Source organism: Vigna umbellata, chromosome 1, assembly GCF_029865625.1.
Source record: "Vigna umbellata cultivar VRB3 chromosome 1, Vumbellata_1.0, whole genome shotgun sequence".
NCBI lineage: Eukaryota > Viridiplantae > Streptophyta > Magnoliopsida > Fabales > Fabaceae > Vigna > Vigna umbellata.
Window position 1 is genome coordinate 96,633,954 of NC_142165.1, and position 24,931 is coordinate 96,658,884.

The 24,931-nt window shown below is 35.6% G+C and overlaps 1 protein-coding gene across 1 annotated transcript; it reads left to right on the forward strand.

Annotated features, from left to right (window-relative positions):
• The first annotated feature begins 17,545 nt into the window (after positions 1-17,545).
• On the forward strand, positions 17,546-22,409 carry QS (quinolinate synthase). Its single transcript, XM_047317594.2, has 7 exons — positions 17,546-18,583; positions 19,702-19,986; positions 20,233-20,448; positions 20,578-20,757; positions 21,108-21,620; positions 21,893-22,054; positions 22,137-22,409. Exons 1-7 carry the CDS (start codon positions 17,876-17,878, stop codon positions 22,200-22,202), a joined length of 2,130 nt encoding a protein of 709 aa, XP_047173550.2. The 5' UTR covers positions 17,546-17,875; the 3' UTR covers positions 22,203-22,409.
• The last annotated feature ends 2,522 nt before the right edge of the window (positions 22,410-24,931 follow it).

Sequence of the window (24,931 nt, forward strand, 5' to 3'; positions counted from 1 at the left end):
GGGTCTAGTCTCCAATCTTCCTCAAAACGGATTCAAAGGGTAGGCCAACGGTATTTGAGCAGTGGGATGTGATTGAGCTCTTTCTTCTCTCCTTATCCCAGGCTTAGACCAGACTTGTTCACATTTGTTGTTATGGTAGGACCTCGTGCGATCTTTTAAGTCTTCACACCAATTTCAATTCTTTCTTGGAGTATCCTCAAGTCTGCAAAGTTTGAGGAAACACTACTCACCATATGCTCATAGGAGGGTGATTGTAGAGTTTTTAAGAACATGACAACCATCTCCTTGTCACTCATAGGATACCCTACTTGAGCAGCCATCTCTTTCCACCTTTAGGCATACTTTTTGAACAATTTGGACTCCTTCACCAAGGTCTACAGTTGTAATCTAGCAGGTACCACATCCCTGATATATCTGTACTACCTCAAGAGAACATCCACCAAATCTCCCCAAGACTGGATGCACGAAGATTCAAGATGAGTGCCCCAGTTTGGTGCCATGCCAACCAAATTCTTGGAACAAATGAATTAGCAACTTCCCATCACATGCATGAACAAACATTTTCTTCCCATGTGTTATGAGATGAACCTTAAGACAAATGGTCTCTCCTTGTCATCTATACTTTCGGAGGTATCACCACTTGGGACTAAGCATAGCCCTACAATATTTTCAAACTTAAGGCTTCCTCCAACTTCCTGACTCTCGCCCTTTTCCAACATTTCCAATTTACGCCTCTCAGCCTCAAAATCCATTGGCGTAACAACATGAGGAGAAGATTTCAACTCGGGTTGCTTTGTCATTGTCTTGCTCACAACACTGGGCCGAATCATTTCGGTAAGGACCATGAAAGTGGTTGCCCTAAGCTTGTTTCCTCCTTCACTGTATTATTTTGGCCTTTTGAATGCAAAGTTGTCCCGAGTTCACTCCCAATGGTGTAGTGTAATTCGGAAGAGGACATATCGAGGGAAAATTGGTGCCCCTAAAACTCTTTGTTGTGGATGTGGTGTGGGAAAATCTCCCGGGTTTTGTAACGCATTCAAGACCTTTAGGATTCAGCTCATTTGCTCATTTGCTCATTTGCTCATTCAACTGTTGGACACCGACTTTCATCCCTTCTTGAACTTTCCCTTGGTTCTCCAAGATTTGATAACTGGTTCAAGTCCTTTAGGGTATCTTAGATGTTAAGCTGTATTTTAAAATATTTTTTTTTTTTTGCGAAACAAATTAAGAAAATAAAAAGGAAAAGAAAAAGAAAAGACAACATAGTTCAAATGCTCTAGTCAGAAATTATAAAGCTGTGAAAATATTGCCCCGGTGTAATTTGGAAATTAACATGAAACAAAGTCAATAAGGTGGTTCATCATTCAGAAGTTCCCTGCAGCAATTGAGGAATGTTTCAATCCCCTTAAGCGGGTTGATGATTGACATTACAGACTCAGCATCAGCTAAGAACTTAGGGACGTTTTCAATGGCTTCATCGGCAAGGGAAGCTAGTTGTGAGAGACCTATCATCCCATTCGCCCTTGTTCAACAATATGCCCCTTCATCTGAATTACCAATTCTTGATGCCTCTTTTTCTTAGCTCGATGACATTTCTTCTCCAGTTTTGCCACTGCTGCTTTCACAATGTTCATCCCTTGTGAAATTTCTTTTCACAATTTGGGTCAGGGGAGATTAACTTGAATGGCAACTGGATTGTCTTATCTCTTTCTAAGATCCATTGGCTAAGGGAATCTTCATCAAAACTCCATGATCTTGGGCCTTTCCTCGAAGCGAACAACATTACCCCAAGCGTTCTTAACTTGATGAAGCATTTTAGCAAAAGTTCATTCCTCACAACATAAAATGGCCATGAAAGAAGATGAAGAAACCAAGAGGGAAAAGGGAGTGTTCCCACGAGTCCTAGCATCCTTCCAAGCTCTCCTCTAAGTGAGATGCATCTCCAAAGAAACCAAAGACCGTAAGCCCTTCGTATTTCTGGATTAAATAGACACATCAGCAAAAGTTGCGCCCGTGGAAAAAACGAAAGCAGATGAGCGTTCACTGAAATTTGGACGAGCGTCCTATTCTCTGGCTTGGACGAACGTCCTAAATCTTGGACGAGCGCCCTCTTATCCCACTGGACGAGCGTCCTCTTCTACTGGCCGATCGTCCATTCAAAGAGTCCTGGACGAACGTCCTCTTGTCACGTCATCTGGACGAGCGTCTTTAAAACGAGCGTCCTCTTCTGCTTCACGACGAGCGTCGTCTTCAACACGAGCGTCCTCTTCTGCTCTAGGACGAGCGTCCATTTCTGCCTGGACGATCGTCCTCTCTAAGAGTCCTGGACGAACGTCCTCTTCTCACGCTTGGACGAACGTCCTAAATCTTGGACGAGCGCCCTCTTATCCCACTGGACGAGCGTCCCAATTCTGGACGAGCGTCCTTGGACGAGCGTTGGACGAGCGCTGGACGAGCATTCTCTTGGTGACGAGCGTCCACTTGCTGGACTAACGTGCTTCTGCTGGACCAACGTGGACGAGCGTCCCAATGGACGAACGTCTCAATTCTGAACGAGCGACTGGATTCTGGACGAGCGACCCAATTCTGGACGAGCGTCCTTGGACGAGCGTTGGACGAGCGCTGGACGAGCATTCTCTTGGTGACGAGCGTCCACTTGCTGGACTAACGTGCTTCTGCTGGACCAACGTGGACGAGCGTCCCAATGGACGAACGTCTCAATTTTGAACGAGCGACTGGATTCTGGACGAGCGTCCACTTGTACGAGCGTTCTGGACGAGCGACCTGCAACGAGCGTCCTCTTCACCGACTAGACGAGCGACTGGATTCTGGACGAGCGTCCACTTGTACGAGCGTTCTGGACGAGCGGCCTGCAACGAGCGTCCTCTTCACCGACTGGACGAGCGTTCCTGGACGAGCGTCCCATTTCTGGACGAACGTGCAGAGGAATGTGGACGAACGTCCTCTTCTGGACGAGCGCTGTGTTCGGCGAGCGTCCATGTGCGAGCGTTGGATGTCTGGACGAGCGTCCACTATCTGATCGAACGTTTTCTGCTACACGAGCGTCCTCTTTCATTGTCAACGAGCGTCCGTTCGCCATGAAACGAGCGTGCGCTCGCTAAGTGACGAGCGTCCTGCACGAGCTGCCTTTCTGAACGAGCGTTAACATGTCTGGACGAGCGTCTAGGACGAGCGTCCACTTTTGCGAGAGGTCTGGTCGAGCGGCCATTCTTGCGACGAGCGTCCTGTGCTTCTTCTGCCGTTCGTTCTCTATCAACGAGCGTCCGCGATACTTGTGTGCGCTCGCTATGTGACGAGCGTCCATTTCTACCTCGACGATCGTCCTCTCTAAGAGTCCTGGACGAACATCCTCTTCTCACGTCATCTGGACGAACGTCTCCTTCAAAACGAGCGTCCTCTTCTGCTTCAGGACGAGCGTTGTCTTTTGAGAGCTGGACGAACGTTCACTTGGCGTCACCCTTGCGCCAAGCGTTTATGCATGTGTGACGAGCGTTTCTGCGTGCCTTGTTGATTCATCTCTATAATTTTGTTGGAGACTCTTCCAAGCTCATTTTTAGCTCCTGCAAATGATATATAATTTGCGATCTATGCTGCCAAGGGACACACCATTTAAATTGTTCTTTGTTTAAACTTGTACAAAGTTGCGCCCATTCATTTGCCCCTTTCACATTTGGTTTATACTGCCATAGCTCAAACATGGGACAGGTGGCCTTTAAGGCGTCCTCAGTCACACGGGAGATGAACACAACATAACACTTTCCCTCCCTTCAACTCATAACAATGATTAAGGGTCCCATGAACTTCAGCCAAGATGGTAGCGACTGGATTCTCACAGCGCTCTTCGTATCCCACGAATGCATTCATAGCGGCATAGTCGACGAGGTTCTTGACATTTAGGAGAAAGCGTGACACCATAGAGGAGAAGAGCTATTACATCCGTAAACATCTCCCAATTTTCCTCTTAAGCCAAATGATGTAGGTATTCCTATAAGTATCTTTGAGGAAGGCCCCTCACTTTGCCCTTGATTGAACTCGCTTTCCAACTTCATTAGGTGTATTTTCCTGATCCTCGCTCACTGCAAGACAAGGATATACTGCTCAAAGTAGTTGTATGGAGTTTTTTCCAAATTTAAGACTTGCTCGAATTCTTCCACTGGTGGCACTAGTTGGAAATCTTGGAAAGTGAAGCACCTCAATGGTGGTTCATAGTACTGGGCTAAAGTAGTAATTTCTGATGTTTGGACCTCCACCTCTAACAAACTCAACAAATTCTTATACCCCTTCTTGAATGCATCCTTCAAGGTTATCTTTTTCTCACCAGATCCCTTGATCCACCAGTAATACCGTCCTTTGCTTTGATGTATATCAAAATGTCTGAACTCGAATACCCCCGACTCAAAATCCCATGTTAATTTCCAATTTATCTCAAAGGCTTAATCACAAATTTATAATTTTCTGACTAGAATCAGCGACAAGACCATAAAAATGCATGAGAAAAAGAAAGAAATAAAAGAAAAAGGTGTATAAAAACGGTATAAAGATATGTACAAGGTGTTGGTTTTATTAAGCAAAAATGAGGGTTAAAAGACTGCACACATCTCCCTTTGTACCCTAATGAAGGTCGAACACTTAAGATCTAAGGTTAAGTATATGGAATCTCACAAGGATGGTTACCTGAACCTAAAGATCAACGGCTACTAGAGCTATGGCCCCCTTTATAGTATCTCCACAACAGTCGAGTAATCAACTAGGTGTGGAAACACATATGAAGAGAACAGACTCTAGCTGGAGTTCTCACGATAGCCAAACAGGAAGTACATCCCAGAGTGACACCGCTACACAACTCCTCTAATTCTAAGTTACGCTCAGACCCGGGTATAGGGCCCCACTCATGATATGCCGAAAGTGTGTGTGTGAAGGGAGAATATTATGCATACCCAAACCCTCACCTGCAAAACAACCAGAAAAATTCCCAGGCAGATGTGAACATATTGTCTACCCTAGGGTTCAATATTCAACAGTTATTGCAGTTATTCCAAATATCAAGCATAGATAGAGAAAAGGGAAAGAAAAAACACAAAGCAAAACCACATCGAATTCGCGCATCTAATTAAATGGCTCGACTCTCTAGCAATCCCCAGTGGAGTCGTCATCTGTCGCAACCGGAATCGCGACGGGACGACGATCCAAAAAAGAAACGGGTTTTGAAAAGAGATTTGGAGTCGCCACCATAGTTTATTCTGGAAAACTACGGAAAAACCATAAAATAATAAGACACGGTCCACGAAAACCAGATTCTGGGTTCGGGAGTCGGTTACGTGTAGGGAAGGTATTAGCACCCTACAACGCCTGCCCGAAGGCAGTACCTTTAACTAAATGCACGAATATGATGTGGTTTTCAAAATGTTTAACTAGTCCCTAAAATAAAATTCTAAATAAACAAAATATATTTTTTAGTTTTTTGGGCCCGACAAGGATTGACCTTGCTCCTACGTATTCTCATTCAAAATGAGAAATCAGGGTTACGTAGTTCTTTCTGAAACTGTGTTAAGAAATTTTGTTTAGGAAATTGTTTGAGAATTTTGTTTGAGAAATTGATTGTGGATAATGATTTTGTATTTTTGGGAAATGAACCTGACAAGGACTAGCCTTGCTCCTACGTATCTCCACTTTTGATGGAGAATCAAGGGTAACGTAGTTCTGGCTGAAAGATTACTTGTAGCTGGGAATATTTTAGTATTTTTAATAAAGAAGGAAAAGGTTTTCTAACACAAGGCCTACGCGAGCGGTCGCACGTGTGCTTAAAACCTTTTCAAAATATTTTTATTTGATTTTTAACTTTTGTAAAAGGAAAAGGTTTTTTAGCACAAGGCCTACGCGAGCGGTCGCACGTGTGCTTAAAACCTTTTCAAAATATTTTTATTTGATTTTTAACTTTTGTAAAAGGAAAAGGAAAAGATTTTCAGCACAAGGCCTACGCGAACGGTCGCACGTGTGCTTAAAACCTTTTCAAAATATTTTTATTTGATTTTTAACTTTTGTAAAAGAAAAGGAAAAGGTTTTTTAGCACAAGGCCTACGCGAACGGTCGCACGTGTGCTTAAAACCTTTTCAAAATATTTTTATTTGATTTTTAACTTTTGTAAAAGAAAAGGAAAAGGTTTTTTAGCACAAGGCCTACGCGAACGGTCGCACGTGTGCTTAAAACCTTTTCAAAATATTTTTATTTGATTTTTAACTTTTATAAGAGGAAAAAGTTTTTTAGCACAAGGCCTACGCGAACGGTCGCACGTGTGCTTAAAACCTTTTCAAAATATATTTATTTGATTTTTCACTTTTTGTAAAAGAAAAGGAAAAGGTTTTTTAGCACAAGGCCTACGCGAGCGGTCGCACGTGTGCTTAAAACCTTTTCAAAATATTTTTATTTTTTATTATCGTCTTTTCCATATTTAAAGTGCAGCAAATAAGCCAAAATAAAATAATAAAAAAACCAAATCTAAGAGTGGGGTTATCATACAAGGGGTTACACACAGTAAAAACTAATAACCAAACAAATAATAAAAATAAAAATAAAAGAACAAAAGCATAAAAATAAAGCAAGAGAACAACCCAATAAGAATAGAGGTGCAGAGATAAAAACCAGGAGTGCAACTCGAAATTTCTTAACCAATGCCCAAACCTCCTTTTTTTTTTGTTTGCAGAAACGGAATGGACTTCAGCCCATATGGTAGGGGTGTGAATGGAGTTGCCAGTGGTGTCTAGACCACTTTTCTTTCTAATAACGGACTGGGCCTAAGCCCAAGCGGAAAACACTGTGAAAGGGAAAACCGGGGGTGCAAGGAGGAACATCTTTTTTGTTTTTGGTGTGGATTTGGCCCAATTTTGTCCAGAAATCCTTAGGGGTTTGCCATCTCCCCTTCATTCCCCACACTATTCTCATTCTCCAGAGACCCCAAGTCCGTTTCCCCTCACGGAGATTCACCGCCGCTCCAACCAGAACCGGCCACCGCGCGTTGCCGTCCAGACCGCCGCCAGCTCTAACGCCCGTCGTCGAGACCAACACCGGCCACCGCTCTAGCTCTTCCACTCTTCCTTTCTCGGGTGCGAGAGAGGAGCTCGCTTTTCTCCCTGCAACGTCGTCGCCGCTGCCTCCACCGAAGTCAGCCGACGCGGGTCGCGTTGCAAGGTCCTTCCAGCGCCGTTGTTCACCACCGGGGCATCGCTAGCCACTGCATCGGATCCTCCTCTTTGCTTATCTTCTCCGCGCGTGAGGGAGATGATCATCTTCTTCCTTTCTCGGCAGCCAGCGGCCGGTGACAGGGGATTGGCGGATTGGATGTCACGAAGCTTGAAGGCCGTGAGTTGTGGCCTCCTCTACGTCTCTCTCTGTGATCTGTTTTGTTTGGGAATGAGGTGTGGTGTAATGGTGATAGGAAGCACGGTAGGGGTTACGAAGTGAATGAATTCTTCCTTGTTTTTCCAGTTGTTGAAGAAGATGAAGGTGAGAACGAAGGGTGAACTGGTGATGAGGGCGTTTCTCTGTGCAAGTGAATAGAGGAATTGAGAGTCGTGTGAGGGGCGAGTGATGGTTGGGTGAGGGGAGTGAAGTAGGTGAGTGATGGTTGGGTCGTGGTCATAAGGTGTTGGAGATGAAAATGAAGATGAAAGGGATGAAGATGATAATGGGGTCGTGCATGAGAGGTATCAGTTTGCAGGTTTGGGTTCTGCAGAGAGAGTACTGGTCTCTAATTGTTGAAAGTCGTGAGGCGTGGTTTTGGATTGTTGGGAACGGATGAAGGAGGGTACATAAGCAAGCCGTAAACAACAGAAACATGTATCCCTCTTTCGCGTTCTAGATTTTCTCTGCTTCGTAAGTGTCTGCCCACTACGACAATGGAGCTGCTAACGAGATTGAATAGTAGGGGTCGATGAGGAGAGCTTTTTTCTGTGCAAGTGAGAACCGGAGGTTGTGAGAATCCATTCCCTTCTTTTTTTGTGAAAATGTTTTTGGGATTCTCTTGTGAGTGGTGGAGAATTCAATTCTCAGAGCCTTGTGAGAGTGAATGATAATGGTGTTGGAAGTGAGGGGGCCTCGAGAGTTTGGAGTTCAGCTCCCCCGTCATGTGACCGATGGGATGAAGTTAAAGATCCATTGTGATCCTCCTCCTTTTTCCTTTTTCTCTCCAAAAAAACCAGAATCATTCCCCCTTCCCTCTGCTTTTTTTTTTTCTCCCCTTCTCCACCAAAATCCTCCTTCTAACCACCTCATCTCCCCCGTTTTCTCTCTCTCCCAAAATCTTAGAAAATATTCCCTTAACCACCTGGTCCCCCTTGCTGAGACACGCCTCCCACATACCCCTTTTCCATGTTTTTTTTCTTTTTATTTTATTTATTTCAATTTTATTTTATCTTTTAATTATTTTCAGTTTTAATTTTATTCTTTCAAATTTTTAATTAATTCTATTAAAACAAATTGAAGATAAAAAAAAAAAAAAAAAGAAATTGAATTAAAAGCAAAAAACTAAATACATAATAAAAAAAAAGTAAAACAAAAAGGTAAAGTAAAAATAAAAAAACAATAAAAACACATTTTTTTTTCAACCCGGACAAAATTGAGTGTTGACAAGTTCCTTCCTGATAGATTTGAAAAGAGGGACGTAGATTTCAAAGGACAAGATTTGTATATTCCATTCTGTGGCGGAAGAAGGGGATGCCCTGGAATTACATTTGGGATCAGTGTAGCTGAGTATGCTCTTGCTAATCTTCTTTATTTTGGTTCGATTGGAAAGTGGCTAAAACTGATGCAACTGTGCAAGGTATTGACATGAACGAGAGATATGGAATCACTGTCAACAAGAAGGTTCCACTTCTCCTTCAACCAATACCCTTTTAGGAAGTGGATGTAAACCTTCACATATCCACCTTTAATAGTCTCTTCAATGTTTAATTTCTTCTTCTTTCCTTTATGTTTTGGAGAAAGTTACTACTAAAGTAACGATGGGTGTGTGGTTGGATAGCGGTTGTGAAATAAAATTCATGGTTTAACCTTGAATGTTAAAACGGAGAGAAGTGTTTTCTGCTTGATGTTCGTCAAAGTTAAAAATACTTTTCCAAAATATACTTTGGTCTTGTATATTTGTTTGATCTGTGTATGTTTTCTGCTTATCCATTGATTGCGTCAAGCACGTACGTACAATGGCTATTTGTGCATGAAAAAAATATAATTTCACACACATAAATTTTTTATATCTATTTGACATTTTTTTTAAGAATATAAATTTTATTCTTTTATAATTATTTTACGTATGTCTCAAATAAATATAAAAATATATCACTGTACCGTTTCCTCGCATGCTTGCATGCTTTTACCTATGGAGAGTAAGCAGCCCAAAACTTATATTTACGCTGAATGCTGATGCAAGTAGTGAAATAACACATGCATTGAAAAAACTAATCGAAAATATTCATTTCTACGAAAAACATAGTCGGTTCTGAGAATCAAGTATAACTTTGTTTTTTCGTTTGTTCTTTATAACATGTAACATATTATAGCTCGCATTATAGGTAACTGATGCTGATCATCACAGAAAAAAAAAAATGTTGGGATCCGTAAAATGCGCCGTGGAAAGGGAATATAATTATATACTTGCGTGAACATTCAGCTAAAAAAAAATAAGACTCCGATAAATATGATGTATTATTATAACCTCAAATTTTGTATTACTCCACAAACATGTGTAAATTATTTATAAAATATTCATTAAAGAAAATGTTTATTAAGATAATTAGGTCGACTAGACAATTTTGTTATTAAAAGTATGAGAAAAAAAATTGAAAATCAAATTAGAAATAATTTCAAAACATAATATTATAATAATATATACATACAATACTTCTACAAACTCAGTTCTGCAAAATTGAATTAAATTTAAACCGAATACGAAGATGCATATAGTTGTGTTTATTCTACTATATACAATTGCACATAATATTCTGTTTTCTTAATCTCCCTCTGTGAAAGAGAAATCCTAGAAATTCCATTATATACAATTCCACTTTCACTGTTATTTGCTCACGCATTCTAGCTCATGCATTTTGTGTTTTTTGCTGCATTTTTGGTTCTCCATTGTTGGTCGTCCTTGATTTCAGTCTACTCTATGTTGGTATGTCATTAGACTTTGGAGGGTCATCGCTGCCCCTGTTGGGACTTGAAGAGTCATTGTTCTTGTTAGTTTTTGTTACAGTCGCTCACCGTCACCATTAGAAAGCTTCTCCTGCACTCTACCGCCTTCATTTGCTTCTCCTAATCCTGCAAAAACACCTCCATTGTCACCAATCGCTTCGCCACAAAACTTCCTGAGTATATCACGTAGCTTAAATTTGAACTAATGTAAAATGTGTTATGTTAGCTATATCAGAAAAAAAAAAGGATAAAAGAGAGAATCAATTAATTTAGTATGAAAAATTAGAAAATAAATCAATGATTTTGTAACTAGAGTTTAATTAGTCTTATTAGGAATGCAAATTAGGTCTTAGTTTTGGATCCAATTATAAATACTTCAACATTAATCCAGTATATATGAAATTAAGTAAATTTATCCTAACTTCCAAAATAAAAAAAATAGAAACTTCAAATTCAGGAAACCTGATGTTTGTTTTAAAGCCATAGATGTCTAGAACTTAATGAAAAAGAATCAACTGAAAATAATATTTACATATCAAATTATAGGGAAAAAAAAAGTATAGAAGTTTCATATTAGCTAAAAATGTGGTGAAATTAAAACATAACAAGCACAACTTATCCTAATTGATAAAAAAAATAGTAAGCATACTAGAATCAGACATATATATCAAAAGCTTGTTGAGAATACAAAATAGGCTTTAAATATGTATATACAGAATATGAGTCATTAAATATTCATTGTAAAATTATTTTGAAAATCTTTGCTAAGAAAGCGATATCTAAAAGTGTGTGTGTGTATATATATATATATATATATATATATATGTATGTATATATATATGTATGTATGTATATATATATATGTATGTATGTATATATATATATGTATGTATGTATATATATATATGTATGTATGTATATATATATATGTATGTATGTATATATATATATGTATGTATGTATATATATATGTATGTATGTATATATATATGTATGTATGTATATATATATGTATGTATGTATATATATATGTATGTATGTATATATATATGTATGTATGTATATATATATGTATGTATGTATATATATATATGTATGTATGTATATATATATGTATGTATGTATATATATATGTATGTATGTATATATATATGTATGTATGTATATATGTATGTATGTATATATATATGTATGTATGTATATATATATGTATGTATGTATATATATATGTATGTATGTATATATATATGTATGTATGTATATATATATGTATGTATGTATATATATATGTATGTATGTATATATATATGTATGTATGTATATATATATGTATGTATGTATATATATATATGTATGTATGTATATATATATGTATGTATGTATATATATATGTATGTATGTATATATATATGTATGTATGTATATATATATGTATGTATGTATATATATATGTATGTATGTATATATATATGTATGTATGTATATATATATGTATGTATGTATATATATATGTATGTATGTATATATATATATGTATGTATGTATATATATATGTATGTATGTATATATATATGTATGTATGTATATATATATGTATGTATGTATATATATATATATGTATGTATATATATATATATATATATATATATATATATATATATATATATATGTATGAGTTTGCTAACCTGCGTACACTTTATTTAGTTGATACATTTTAGCAATGTGTACTGAATTTTAGTAGATAAAAATGTTCGCATATATTATGGATTCTAAGTTTTAAGGTTAAGGGTATTTGAATAATTTTCATTCTCAAAACTAAAAAAACAAGAAACCCCCACCCTTACTCATCTCCCTCATTCCTCTCAATCTTTACTCTTTCATCTATCTGACTCTAACATTTTCTCCGTCATCCTTACTGTAGCTCCAATTGAAAAAAATCAAAAACATTCGCTGTTAAACAATTTGCCTTTATAAAGAGTTGAGTCATTGACATATTCGCCTTCAGGCAAATGTTCATTCAACACCAACAAAATATTAAGTTCTTTATTACAACACAAGTCTTCTAAAAATAAAATTCCACACAGTTCAAAAAATTCTAAAATTTAAAATTTCACACAGTTTGGAAATTCAAACGTATAATTATTTAGAAATTCTCCATGTCTCTTTTTCTCACAAATCTCTCATCTTCTAAGCAGGTCCAGAATCATATGCTAATTCATCTAAAATAGTTTCTGCTCCCATATAATATCACACATTATACGATCATTGCATTCACATACACAAACACAAAGAGTAGGGTGAGCTAATAGAATCAAGAAATATACATCATCCGCAATCTTAATATCACAAGTGTGAGAATCAGTCCAATTGATGCATCTCAAACATACTCAAGAACAGACTATCACATTAATACTATATAATATTTCTCAAGTCAAAATCATTAGTCCATTTACTAGATTCAATACAACATATTATTAACTTGCCTACTTACCAAAGCAAAGCAGTCAACAATCCTTATGTCTACTAACCAAAGTAGCATAGTCATGTGATACTGACTACTTACCAAAGTAATCTAACAAGGTTATTTTTTTTTATCTACTTACCAAAGTAGCAACAAGGTGATATTGTCTACTTACCAAAGTAGCACAAGGTAATATTCTCTACTTACCAAAGTAACACAAACAAGTGATATTATCTACTTACCAAAGTAGCATAGCATGGGACATTCCACCTACTTACCAAAGCAGTACGGTTTATGTCAAACTGACCTCTCATCCTCCCACCTACTTACCAAAGTAGTGTCCGGCTTCGAACCTCTCTCCTCCTGACTTACCAAAGTCGTAGAAAATAAATAAAATTCGAATTTACAATTATGGCAAGAATACCTATACAACTGTTGAGACTTTGGCAAGTATACTAAATCATTTCAAGTAATAAAACCGGTAAGACCGGATATTGTTTTTCAAGAGACTCATGTCACCAAACAATTGTATAATTTCCAACTAACTCAGACTAAAGAATGCTCATAATTTAGGTTTTAGTGCAACTAAAGTAAACATGCAACATAAATGATAAAAGTGTCTTTGATACTCAAACACTTGGAAATGAGAAGATTTGAAATGATATGGAATGGTATTGTTGGGGATATGATTTCACCTACTTCACTCTTATGTAAAGAAAATCACTTCCTCTTCATTAATATGCTTATGTCAATCTACTAAATTACTCAAACCCAATCCCTTGGTAGAGAGAGCCTAGACTTCTTTATTAGGCTCCAATCCCTTGGAAGACCAAACAATTATTTTCGCATTAAGAATTGAGATTTAAGACAACCAAGGTCCTAGCTCTATCCCTAGATACTATTTCCTTTAGGTGTTTAATCCAAGTCCAAATTTACCCAACATTTCCCAATATCGAGCAAACCCTAAAATCATGTCATAAGTAGCTACTTCACAACAAGCATTAAGAAAAGGAATTAAACACTCACAATCAATGGAAGAGGCATATATTCATTCAAAGCAAAGTAGTTTACATAAGATTTCAGTGGCTACATCAATCCCCCAACAACAATGAAACTAGCTCTCCATGAATGGAGAGCTTGAGCTTACAACAATGGTGGAAATGGAAGAAGGAAGAAGACCCAAGGAAGAAAATGCACAGTTTCCACAACTCCGAGCTCACCTCCAAGTGCTCCAAATGAGAGAAAACACACCTGGGTGTCAAAAGATGTAAAGCTCTTCATGCCTATGAGTTAAATAAGGCAAATCTGCCTTGTTAGCAAAGTTGGTGCTCCAGCCCCTAAAAGGAGGGGGGCTCAGGCGCACGACAGTCCTGATGCACTGGCGCTCAAGCCCCCACAGACTAGGGGGGCTCGAGCTAGCTTCAGCAGAATTATTGTTCTTCATTTTTGTTTTTTTTCTTGCTTTCCTTGGTTTCCAGTACCTTCATTTGATGCATAGAGTTCTTCCAACTACTTTAAGCACATAAAAGAAGGGATTAGTGATCAAAATATCTCATTAGAGCTTAAGGTGCAACCACTTAACAAACTAAAAGAAAACTAGGGTTTACAAGGTAAAAAGTTAAGGAAGGGTTGACATTTTCTCTTAATTCATTACTGAATTCATGGTAAAATATGTCATTATCAACAACCCATCCAAATTTACCATCAAATGATTTACAGTCCATGATTTAACTCAAATAATAATTATAAACTCAATAATGTTCAATATAATTTAATTTCTAATATAGAATATATCATATTACTCATCTTCCAATCCTCAAAATACAACTACGCATACAATTTAAGAATATAATTACTCAAGATTTTACCCAATACAAATAAATTTACTATTTCGTGGAAAGATTACTCTTTACACATATCATTAATTAAAGATCTGAACCAATCAAACTAATTAACAACATGTTTAGATCACATGGTAAAATTTTCAGTCCGATCCAACAGTTAAGAAGGCGAAAATCTTAATTTTTGTATAAATGATCCAAAAACAGAAATTAAGCAATATTGAGATCCCTGAGAAGATACGAAACTAATATCTCTACATCTGTACCCCCGATTTAAAATCTGAAAGGGCAAAGTAATTCACTATGTGTTAGGAACTACATATTAAAATTTCAGATTAATCTAACGCTTAACTAGGTAGATATTGAGGTTTTACCGAGGTAACATAAGGACATGAATTTAAGTGGTTTTCGATTATACTCAAAATGCGGAATAAATTCCTCTAAACACAGACATCTAATTACAAATCTGAACGATCAAGATGACTTAATATGTCTTATGCACTACATACTAAAGTTTGGGCTCAATCTAACGGTAAATGAAATATATTTGAAGTTTTTACCAACTTAAGAACAAAAATATAGTGTTCATCAAATTTTTCACAATTTCGAAATTAATTTCTCAAAACATAGACTTCCAATTACAAATTCGATCGATCAAGGTGTAGTAATATATCTTAGGAAGCATATACCAAATTTTCAGGTTGATCTAACGGTCAAATAGGTCAGAATCTATATTTTACCAAGAGCACTCAATAACAGAATTACATGGGTAATTAATTTACTCAAACATGCAGGATTTATTTCTCCAAGTACAGACTTCTAATTAATGATCCGAACAGTCAAAGTGAATAAATAGGTCTTAGGATTCATATATTAAAATGTTAGTTGAATCCAACAGTAAAAAAAACTAAAAGGAAGGTTTTACCATAGTAACTCGAAAATAATAAAATTATAATCATGAAAACTAAATTTACACAAGTGAATATATAACTACCATTACCAAAATTTTAACATGTTCATGGCTCATATTCATGATCATAGCATGTATAAATATCATATATAAGAAATTATTAATTCCCCTACCTCAAGTTTAGTAACTCCAAACGTCTAGATCTAGACTGAGTTTGTCCAACTTCTCTACTTTGTGCACCATTTTCTTTCTTTCTCAGACCAACCTCACTTCTCTCCTAAGTTTTAATTTGTTTTCTTAAGTTTTATTAAGGCAAAAAACCAATGTATTTATCCTTGAAAACCAACAACCTTAGTGTTGAATGGTTCCTACCACAAAGAGACCACTCTCCCTTAATCTACGCTTAACTTTTGTAGGTTTTTCCTATTTGGTTTCATTGGGAAGAAGTTTGGAGTCGAGTCAAAATTTCAAAGTTGTTAGGTGGAAAGAAATGAATTATAGGTTTGTGGCGAAAAGAAGATAAGACCTCATTATGGAAGAGAGAAAAGTAAGATGTTACAATTTCATTAGACAAAATAATGAGTATTTCTACTATAGACAACTCATATACTAGATGTATATTCTAACTTAATAAAATATTGATATATATATCCTAGTTATACAATATACTAGAATAAAATATTAAAATCATATACTCAATATTTTAATATCATATTAGTATCATATAACATCTTATTACAATTATGGAACAAAATGAAATAAAACATGTTATCAAAATTTATTTGAGTCTAACAACTTTCATTATACATTTTTCACACCATAAATAATTATTCAAAACCACAACATATATAAATTACTTTTATTTTTTTTATGGGTCTTACAAATATTAACTAACCATTATCTATTCTGAATTATGGATTAGTTATATATTTTAGGTTTACTAATCTTATAATTGAAATTTATTTATATAAATTTTGTTTAAGAAAATATAAAATGATTCTGAATTTAATAAAATTAAAAGGATATTTTTTATTTTACAGTTTAACTATCGGAATTTAATATATATATATATATATATATATATATATATATATATATATATATATATATATGTTATCAAAAAGTAGTTCTACAATTAATTTTCAAATGTTATTCTATACACGTATCTTTGAAAATTTTATTCAAGAAAGAGATAAAGAATCGCCTAACTTTGAATGAAAGAAAAATAGCATCTTGTTCTATCATCATCATTACACCAGTGCGTGACTTTTGAACTCGTCAAATACGTGAATAGACCTATTACTAGTATTATTTAATTTTTCCAACTAAATGGAACGGATTAGAAATTTCCATGATGAAGTTGAGTGAGGACGGAAATAAATGAAAATGATTAATTTTTTTTAAGAAAAAGAGTGATAATATATATGTGGTTTTAAATAAAAAATAAAAAGTAATACTTTTGTCAATTACAAATTTATCCCTGTTTTTTTATTTGTATTTAGTTATATAAGTAAAAGATCATTAATAATTTTTTTTAGCATGATAATAAATTATGTATTACTATGTTATTGATATACTTATTTAAAATCAATCCACAGACTAATTCGTAAACACTTATAAAAAAAATTGTTAAAAATACTTTTTCCATACGTAAAACAGAAAAAAAAAAAAACAAAACGGACAGTTATATAATTCTCCTCTGACAACTCATCTTTCTTCTTTCTGGGTTCATACTACTAAACTCACTATTTGTTTCTTCTTCATGCTTTTTTAGTCAAGCACGTACTTAAAGTATCCAAAATACAAAATTAGAAAATTTTATTTTAATATAGATGAAAGTATTGAATTTCATTCTTAAAGTATTATCTTGGATGCATTATACATTAAGTTAAACAATTTTTAAAGGATTACAAACCTTCTAAATTAGTTCTTAAATTTCATTTAACGATCAAAATGATAAATATTTGATACTTTAAAAATGACATGAAATAAAGAAAAACACTTTAACAGAAATTAGTAGTTTATTTATTCTTATTCTTACGTAGATTTCAGATATTATGCAATGTCAACTTTGGGAAAGATGCTCACAAGAAATGCGAGTAGGCGAAACTGCTAGAGAAATATAGTGCATAGAATGTGCCTAGGCCCACTCTAAGAAGAAAATATTTGGGACATGTTTTATAGAAAACATTATGCAAATATGTGCTACTAATCTTACTTATTACAAATCTTAACCTGTCCTTTTTCGGCAAAATTGTCGTGTTTAAGCTCACATAACATAACAGTGACAAGATGCTGGAACAGAAAAAAGAGCAACAAATGCCAAAATGGGGGGAATCACCCCCTTTGGGCCCTTCACTGATTCTTCATGTTGTTTCTTCCCAACCGTTCCCACTTTTGGAGTTATTTTAACCCTTTCGCTCCAATTCAACCCTTTCCAAGCATTCCTACTAACTAGCCATGGCAGTTATCACTGTGAACACCAATGTCTCCACTTCCTTTTTCCTCCCAACCTCATGCAAACCAAAACCCTTCATCTTCCAACCCCTCAAACAACAACTTCCGTTACTTAAACCCTTCAAATGCCTCCGACGCCGTTCAAGTTCGGTCAAGCCAAACCCTGTGATTTCCTGCTCCGCGATCGCCACCTCGGAGCTCGTTGTTCCGTCCAAGCTCGAGCAGCTCGCGGCGGAGTTCCGGTTGCTGCAGGAGCCGAGGGAGCGGGTGAAGCGCCTGCTTGACTTCGCCGCGGCGATGGAGCCTATGGCGGAGTCGGGTCGGGTCGACTCGAACCGGGTGATGGGGTGCACCTCGCGCGTCTGGGTGGAGGTGGGGATCGACGAGGAGGGGAAAGTGAGGGTGGCGGCGGACAGTGATTCGGATATTACGAGGGGTTTCTGCGCGTGTCTGGTGTGGGTGCTGGATGGTTCAAAGCCGGAGGAAGTTGTGAATGTGAGCACGGACGATTTGGCTGGTCTGAATGCGGGGTTGCCGGGAGGGAGTGGGCGTTCGAGGGTTAACACGTGGCACAACGTGCTGGTGAGCATGCAGAAGAGGACCAAGCAGTTGGTGGCTCAGAGGGAAGGGAAGTTTCCCTTTGAGCCTTTTCCTTCCTTGGTTATTACCTCTGATGGGGTTTTTCCCAAGGGTAGCTACGCTGAAGCCCAGGTTAGCACCGTTTGTCATATTTTATTCTGAATCTCTCGAGTTCATCCAATCACGAATGGTTTGTTTGTTTGCTTTTTTTCCTCTCTTTTCTTTTCGGCATAATTTGTTGTTTCTGGGGCTGGGAGTGGTTTCAGTCTAAAAGAATCTTACACCGTCAAAAAAGTGAAGAACTGTGAAGAGAACTAGTGACCGCAGGTTTCCTTTTGTTATCTTGAGGATCTGATCCTCCTCAAAAGGTGGATGACTATTTTTCTTTTTTTTCTCTTAATGTGTTTTGTCTTATTGATTGTTGGATGGTGGATACATGGTGGTAGTAGCCAAAGTGATTTTGATTTGGTAAAAAACTAACTACCGGACAATATCTGTTCGATGGTAAGTAATTGTCAAATAACAAAAAAGGAAAGATGATTGCAAGACACAAATTTTAATCATTCTTAATAAGTTAAATGAGGGACCACCTTTTCTTTCTTTCTTCTTTCACCCTCTTCCTTCGGCCCTTATCTACCCCAACCTTTCTTCTCCTTCTTTTCTTCCCTTTCTTTCGCTCAATTTCTTGTACTGTGCATCCAACACATCAACTAGACAATGGTGTATTGTGACCATATGTTTAACTAAGCTATGCCTTTCTACTTGTTACATCTTTACTATTGATTAGTTGTATTGAGAAACACCATCATCTTACGATCTTTGTAAGACACTTTTGTGCGTACAAATTTTGTATTTGATGAAAGTCCCACTGTACCGAAAACTTCCTGCTCATTTTTTTGGTGGTGCTTTGGTTGGATGAGATATTTTTTCTCAAAGTTGAACAACTCAATATGCATGACATATCAACCAAGGACCAAGAGTTGTGAAGTAGGTTAAGCTGTACATACTAACTTGTTAATTTGGGCTTTTAGTAATTTTTGGGATTTTTCTTTTTCCTCTTTGTTTTGTTAATGAACTTCAATTAAAAACATTCTGTCACCATGCTTACTTTATCCGTTCAACTGGTTCTTCTCTGAAAGGACATGCTACTTCACATCATAATGGATGGTTATCCCACCACAAATGCCATAATTTCTTGGATCATGACCTGACAGCATTGTTCTCCTAATTTGGTTCTAGCTCCACTGCAGGCAAAATATCTGTTCCCTAACGAGTTAAAAGTTGATGAATTAGTCAATTTGCTGAAGGAGAACAACATTGGTGTTGTTGCACACTTTTACATGGATCCTGAGGTCCAAGGCATTTTAACTGCTGCTCAGAAGCAATGGCCACATATCCATATATCTGATTCACTGGTCATGGCAGATACTGCAGTTAAAATGGCAAAAGCTGGATGCCAGTTCATAACAGTGTTGGGTGTGGATTTTATGTCAGAAAATGTGCGTGCCATTCTTGATCAAGCGGGTTTTAGTGAGGTATGCAATTTTCTTGTTTTTTTTTTGTTCTCTGTTTTGAAGATAGCCATCAGCAGGCGAAATAAGTAATGATAAGTGAAGGCTGTCTAGAAGATGGACTCTATTTAATTTCCTATTTATAAACATTGGTGAATGGTTTTGTATGAAGCAGGTCATATGTGCTGCAGCTAACCATATTAGTAAAGTTCAGTATCTGGTCTGTGTTAATCCTTACTCCTTAATTTTTCTTTGGATAATTACTTGCAGGTTGGTGTGTATAGGATGTCAAATGAGCAAATTGGTTGCTCTCTGGCTGATGCTGCAGCTACTCCTACTTACATGGAATATCTTTCAGCTGCTTCCAGGTCTACGTCTTTGCACGTCATATACATTAACACTAAGTTAGAGACAAAGGCATTTGCTCATGAGCTTGTGCCTACAATAACCTGTACTTCATCAAATGTTGTCCAGACTATCCTACAGGTTGGTCAGATACAAACCTCTACTATTCCTCTTTGACATTGTAATGGTCATATGAAAGCATCATATGATGATCACCACCAAGCCCATTTAGTCGTTTCTTTAAATAATATGTTGGTCATATTTATGCAGGCATTTGCTCAAGTTCCAGATTTGAGCATATGGTATGGACCTGATTCTTACATGGGTGCAAACATTAAAGAACTGTTCCAACAAATGGCAAAGATGACCGATGAAGAGATTGCTGCAATACATCCCGAGCACAGTCAAGACTCTATTAGATCATTATTACCTCGACTTCACTATTTTGAGGTGAGATCTTTAGCACGTTTTTAAAAAAGCCAGGAAAGAATCTGATTCATTTGGATTTTGATGTGCTTCATTTACATGTTATGTCTATACATTTGGTTCAGATCTGCTGTTTTATCCTTTTGGGATGTACATTATTTTCCACGTGGCAATTATATATACTGTAAGCTAGTATGATATCTCATTCTTATTGTACATTTTAGAAAAGTTTGATTGTATAATATGGCTTGTATTGTATTCGCTTATCATCTGCTGGTGTGTGTGTGTGTGTTTATTTTAGTAGGCTAATACTAGCAATCTATGGTTCCGTACTTCATTTCATGGTTATATATGCTTTTGTGACTTGTTGCCAGGATGGAACATGCATTGTTCACCATCTATTTGGCCATGAAGTTGTGGAGAATATCAAAGAAATGTATTGTGATGCGTTTCTCACTGCTCATCTTGAGGTTCCTGGAGAGATGTTTTCATTGGCAATGGAAGCAAAGAGAAGGGGAATGGGCGTAGTAGGCTCCACTAAGAATATTTTAGATTTCATACAAGATCGGGTTCAGGAAGCTTTGGACAGAAATATAAATGATCATCTCCAATTTGTTTTAGGAACAGAATCTGGGATGGTGACTTCAATTGTGGCTAAAGTTCGTAGTTTGTTGGAGCCTGCGAAGTCCTCTTCTGAAAAAGCAAAAGTTACAGTTGAAATAATCTTTCCAGTTTCTTCTGACTCAATCTCAAAAACATCCTCAAGTTTATCCTCAGGTGTTCAATCTGCCAAAGTGGGTGATATCATACTTCCCGTGGTACCAGGAATAGCCAGCGGGGAGGGCTGTTCCATTCATGGTGGCTGTGCATCTTGTCCATACATGAAGGTAGAGTTTGTCATTTGTTTTACAAATGCTTAGCTCAGTTTATAACCATTTTGAGATATGCTAGTAGATTGACAAGATCTTGAATAGCGGTTGAATAAACGACTATAATGGGAAGGTAATTAAGTACATTATAGGTTTACTGCTAAAATGTAATGAAAACACTTTAGTTCTATCATTTTTCACATCCAGGTGGGTTTTATCTGGATTGTAACCAGTTTTCTTCAGTTTTTTTTCTTGGAAGCTGTCATCTGATTACATCTTCAACCTTTCAGATGAATTCTCTGAGCTCACTCCTGAAAGTTTGCTGTAACCTGCCTGATGAAGAAAATATCCTTTCTGCATACCAGGCAGAGCGATTTAAGTTGCAAACACCAAATGGGAAATCAGTGGCAGATGTTGGGTGTGAGCCTATTTTGCACATGAGGAATTTCCAGGTTAGCATCTTTGTATATTTCCTATATTGTTGAGTTGCACATGTACCAATTGCTTTCAATTCACGTATTGATACTTGCACAGGCTACTAAAAAACTTCCAGAGATTCTTGTGAACCAGATTCTTCACCCTCGACAAAGTACATGCTGAATTTGATGAACTTTTGAAACAATAATGTGATGTGAAGACCGACAATTGTACTATTCCAAGTTGCAAAAGCCAGGTCCGTGCGTGGTCTTTGTCTTTCAATATAGCACGTTAATTACTAATACAACCACATTTTGTTGTTGTACGATATCTAACATCGATTATTTAGATAAAGATTACATAATATAGTTTCGTATTGGTATAGAGAAATGAGGAAAATTAGATCTGCTATTTTTTTCTTTTATTAATTAAAAAGATCATGTAGTTAAAATTGAAATTATGATTAAAATAGGAAAAGACTCATAAAATAATAAGATTTTCCTTTTTACCAAATATATATATATATATAATAGCAACATTCGTAATATCCTTACATTTGTTCATTCTTATATATGATTATGATAATTGTAAATTTTAATTTCACGAAATTTATAGCATTAAATTAATTTAACTGATACTTATATTTTAACAAATGTGAAAATTAGGTATAGAATAAAAAATTAAGGACTTCTTTCATTTTAAAAATATGAACATGACAAAAATAATAGAAAATTAGAAACTAAAATAAAATAAAATAAATTGTACCGCACGTTTAAAAGTTGGAAGCACGTTGAAACGTAGGTTGTCTTTATTTTAACACGTGTCTGTATTTTGCGGCGATTACACCGTTATTAGTCGGTAGCCACAAACCAATGTCAAAGGAAGCTGCCACGTCTGTTAAGGCAACTATTTGGTGTTATGTTTCATGCTCTGCACCATAGTATTTACCATTGCTATTAATTAAATTTTCAAATGTATATATCCATTGATTTAGATAAAGTCATATATATTTAAATCCTAATCAAGTTCGAATTAAATCAGCTGTTATCCCACAATATTGGATAATGTTGTATTTGACAAATTTTCTTGTTTACTTAACATTTTTGCAAGAGTTGAAAGATAAATCAATCACATATTACGTTTCTTTTACCTGATGTTTATTGGGAGAGCCAAAAAAAATCTAAAGTTCAATATAAAAAAAAATCAATATAAAAAAGTTAACTATGTATACAATATGGCTCATACTACTACATTCTACTTTTTATATCCAAAACAAATTTAAAACTAAAAACTTAAAAAGTTCGTTCAATGTGGCTTTTGATTGTAAGTATAAATTTAAAAACACATTTTTTTGGGTAACTTTTGATTTTGAAAACTACATTATTCTAATTTTTATTTTTAAAATAAACTAATTTAAAATATTGATATCTTGTTAAAATTAGTTTTATGTTACGTGCTAACAATAATAATAGTAATAATATATGATTGACAATAATAAAAGTGAAAAGAAGTAATAGTGCAACAGTGAGGAAAGAGAAAATATCACTGCTAATGGTGACAGTTATACTAATAATAATTCTGATAATAAGAATTAAGTATTAAGAATAACTATACAAATAATAGTGTTATTATTGTGATAATGTTTGTACAAATTGGAATGATTATAGTAAGAGGAATAATATCAATCATGGTAGTGCTGATATTGTGGATAAATAATTTAAGTATAATGATAGAAAAATCATTATCAAAGATAATGAAATTATTACTTTTAATTAAAAATGAAATAAAAACTTTTCCTTGACGTTTAAAATAAATACAATTGATTGAAATATAAATCTGTTCCATCTTCATTTTAAAAAAGTTGAAAATTCGCAATCACCTTTCAACACAACCTAAGTCAATATAGGTAAACGAAGGAGGGATATAAATATATGAATAAAATAAATAAAGTTCTTTTAGAGATATTAATATTTAATATGTATTTTTATGTGTATTTTAAATCGAGAAATTAGCGAATATATTTATACGCATGAGACTCGAAAAACATCTTTCAGATACATATAATTCACTCTAACATCGTATCCTGTACCAAAATTTGGAGCCTCAATTAATTGCAACTTTTTTTAGGTTATTATTACATTTATTTTGAAATATTATATTCCCTTAAATAATCACGACAACACTTAAAAATAGCTTGTAGTGAAATCCTGACGACAATTTTATAATTAACACAACTATTATGTCTTTATTATCTAAAATATAAATATGTTGAAGTAATAATAATTTATAAACGAAACACATTTTGAACTTTTATAAATAAAAAATAAATATTTGAAAATTGAATTTTAAATGTGATAAACTTATTACAGATATAGTAAAAATTAAGCATAAAACTAAACTAAATATATCCTAATTAATATAATATGTGAATCGAACAATAGGTAACAATAGTTTTTAGAAACTATAATTAGAAATAAATAAAAAGCAATTAATATAATTATGGTAATTTAGAATTTACAGTTAGGAGGAGAGGTGGAAACGGTGTCAGTCCCGTGTTTGTGACAACTGCAAACGACAATTTTAGCACCTTATATTGCATTAACGTCCGAATTCCCAATAACGCGAGTCCTTGACTCTGTCTACCGATTTTCACACCCCACAGAGTTGGGACTTGCGATTTTCTTCCTTCGTTCCACTTCCAAACATATCTCTCCAACCTCCACCTTCCATTCTACTACCTCTCTCTCACTTTTTCTCCTTCCTGTTACAAGTACCATCCTTCTCTTCTCTTCATTTTCTTTCGCTCTTATTTTACATGCATTTTTCTTTCCATGTTATGCTAGCTGCAAAACGGCCTATTCATATAAATTTAACATCAATGCATTTCCATTTTTGTCATCTCTTCTGTTACA

Bases quoted from the DNA above. Each gene is read 5' to 3' on its own strand.
- QS (XM_047317594.2), top strand. From the start codon at position 17,876: ATGGCAGTTATCACTGTGAACACCAATGTCTCCACTTCCTTTTTCCTC. The intron at 18,584-19,701 runs GTTAGCACCGTT...GCTCCACTGCAG, and splicing joins GTAGCTACGCTGAAGCCCAG to GCAAAATATCTGTTCCCTAA. The intron at 22,055-22,136 runs GTTAGCATCTTT...ATACTTGCACAG, and splicing joins TGCACATGAGGAATTTCCAG to GCTACTAAAAAACTTCCAGA.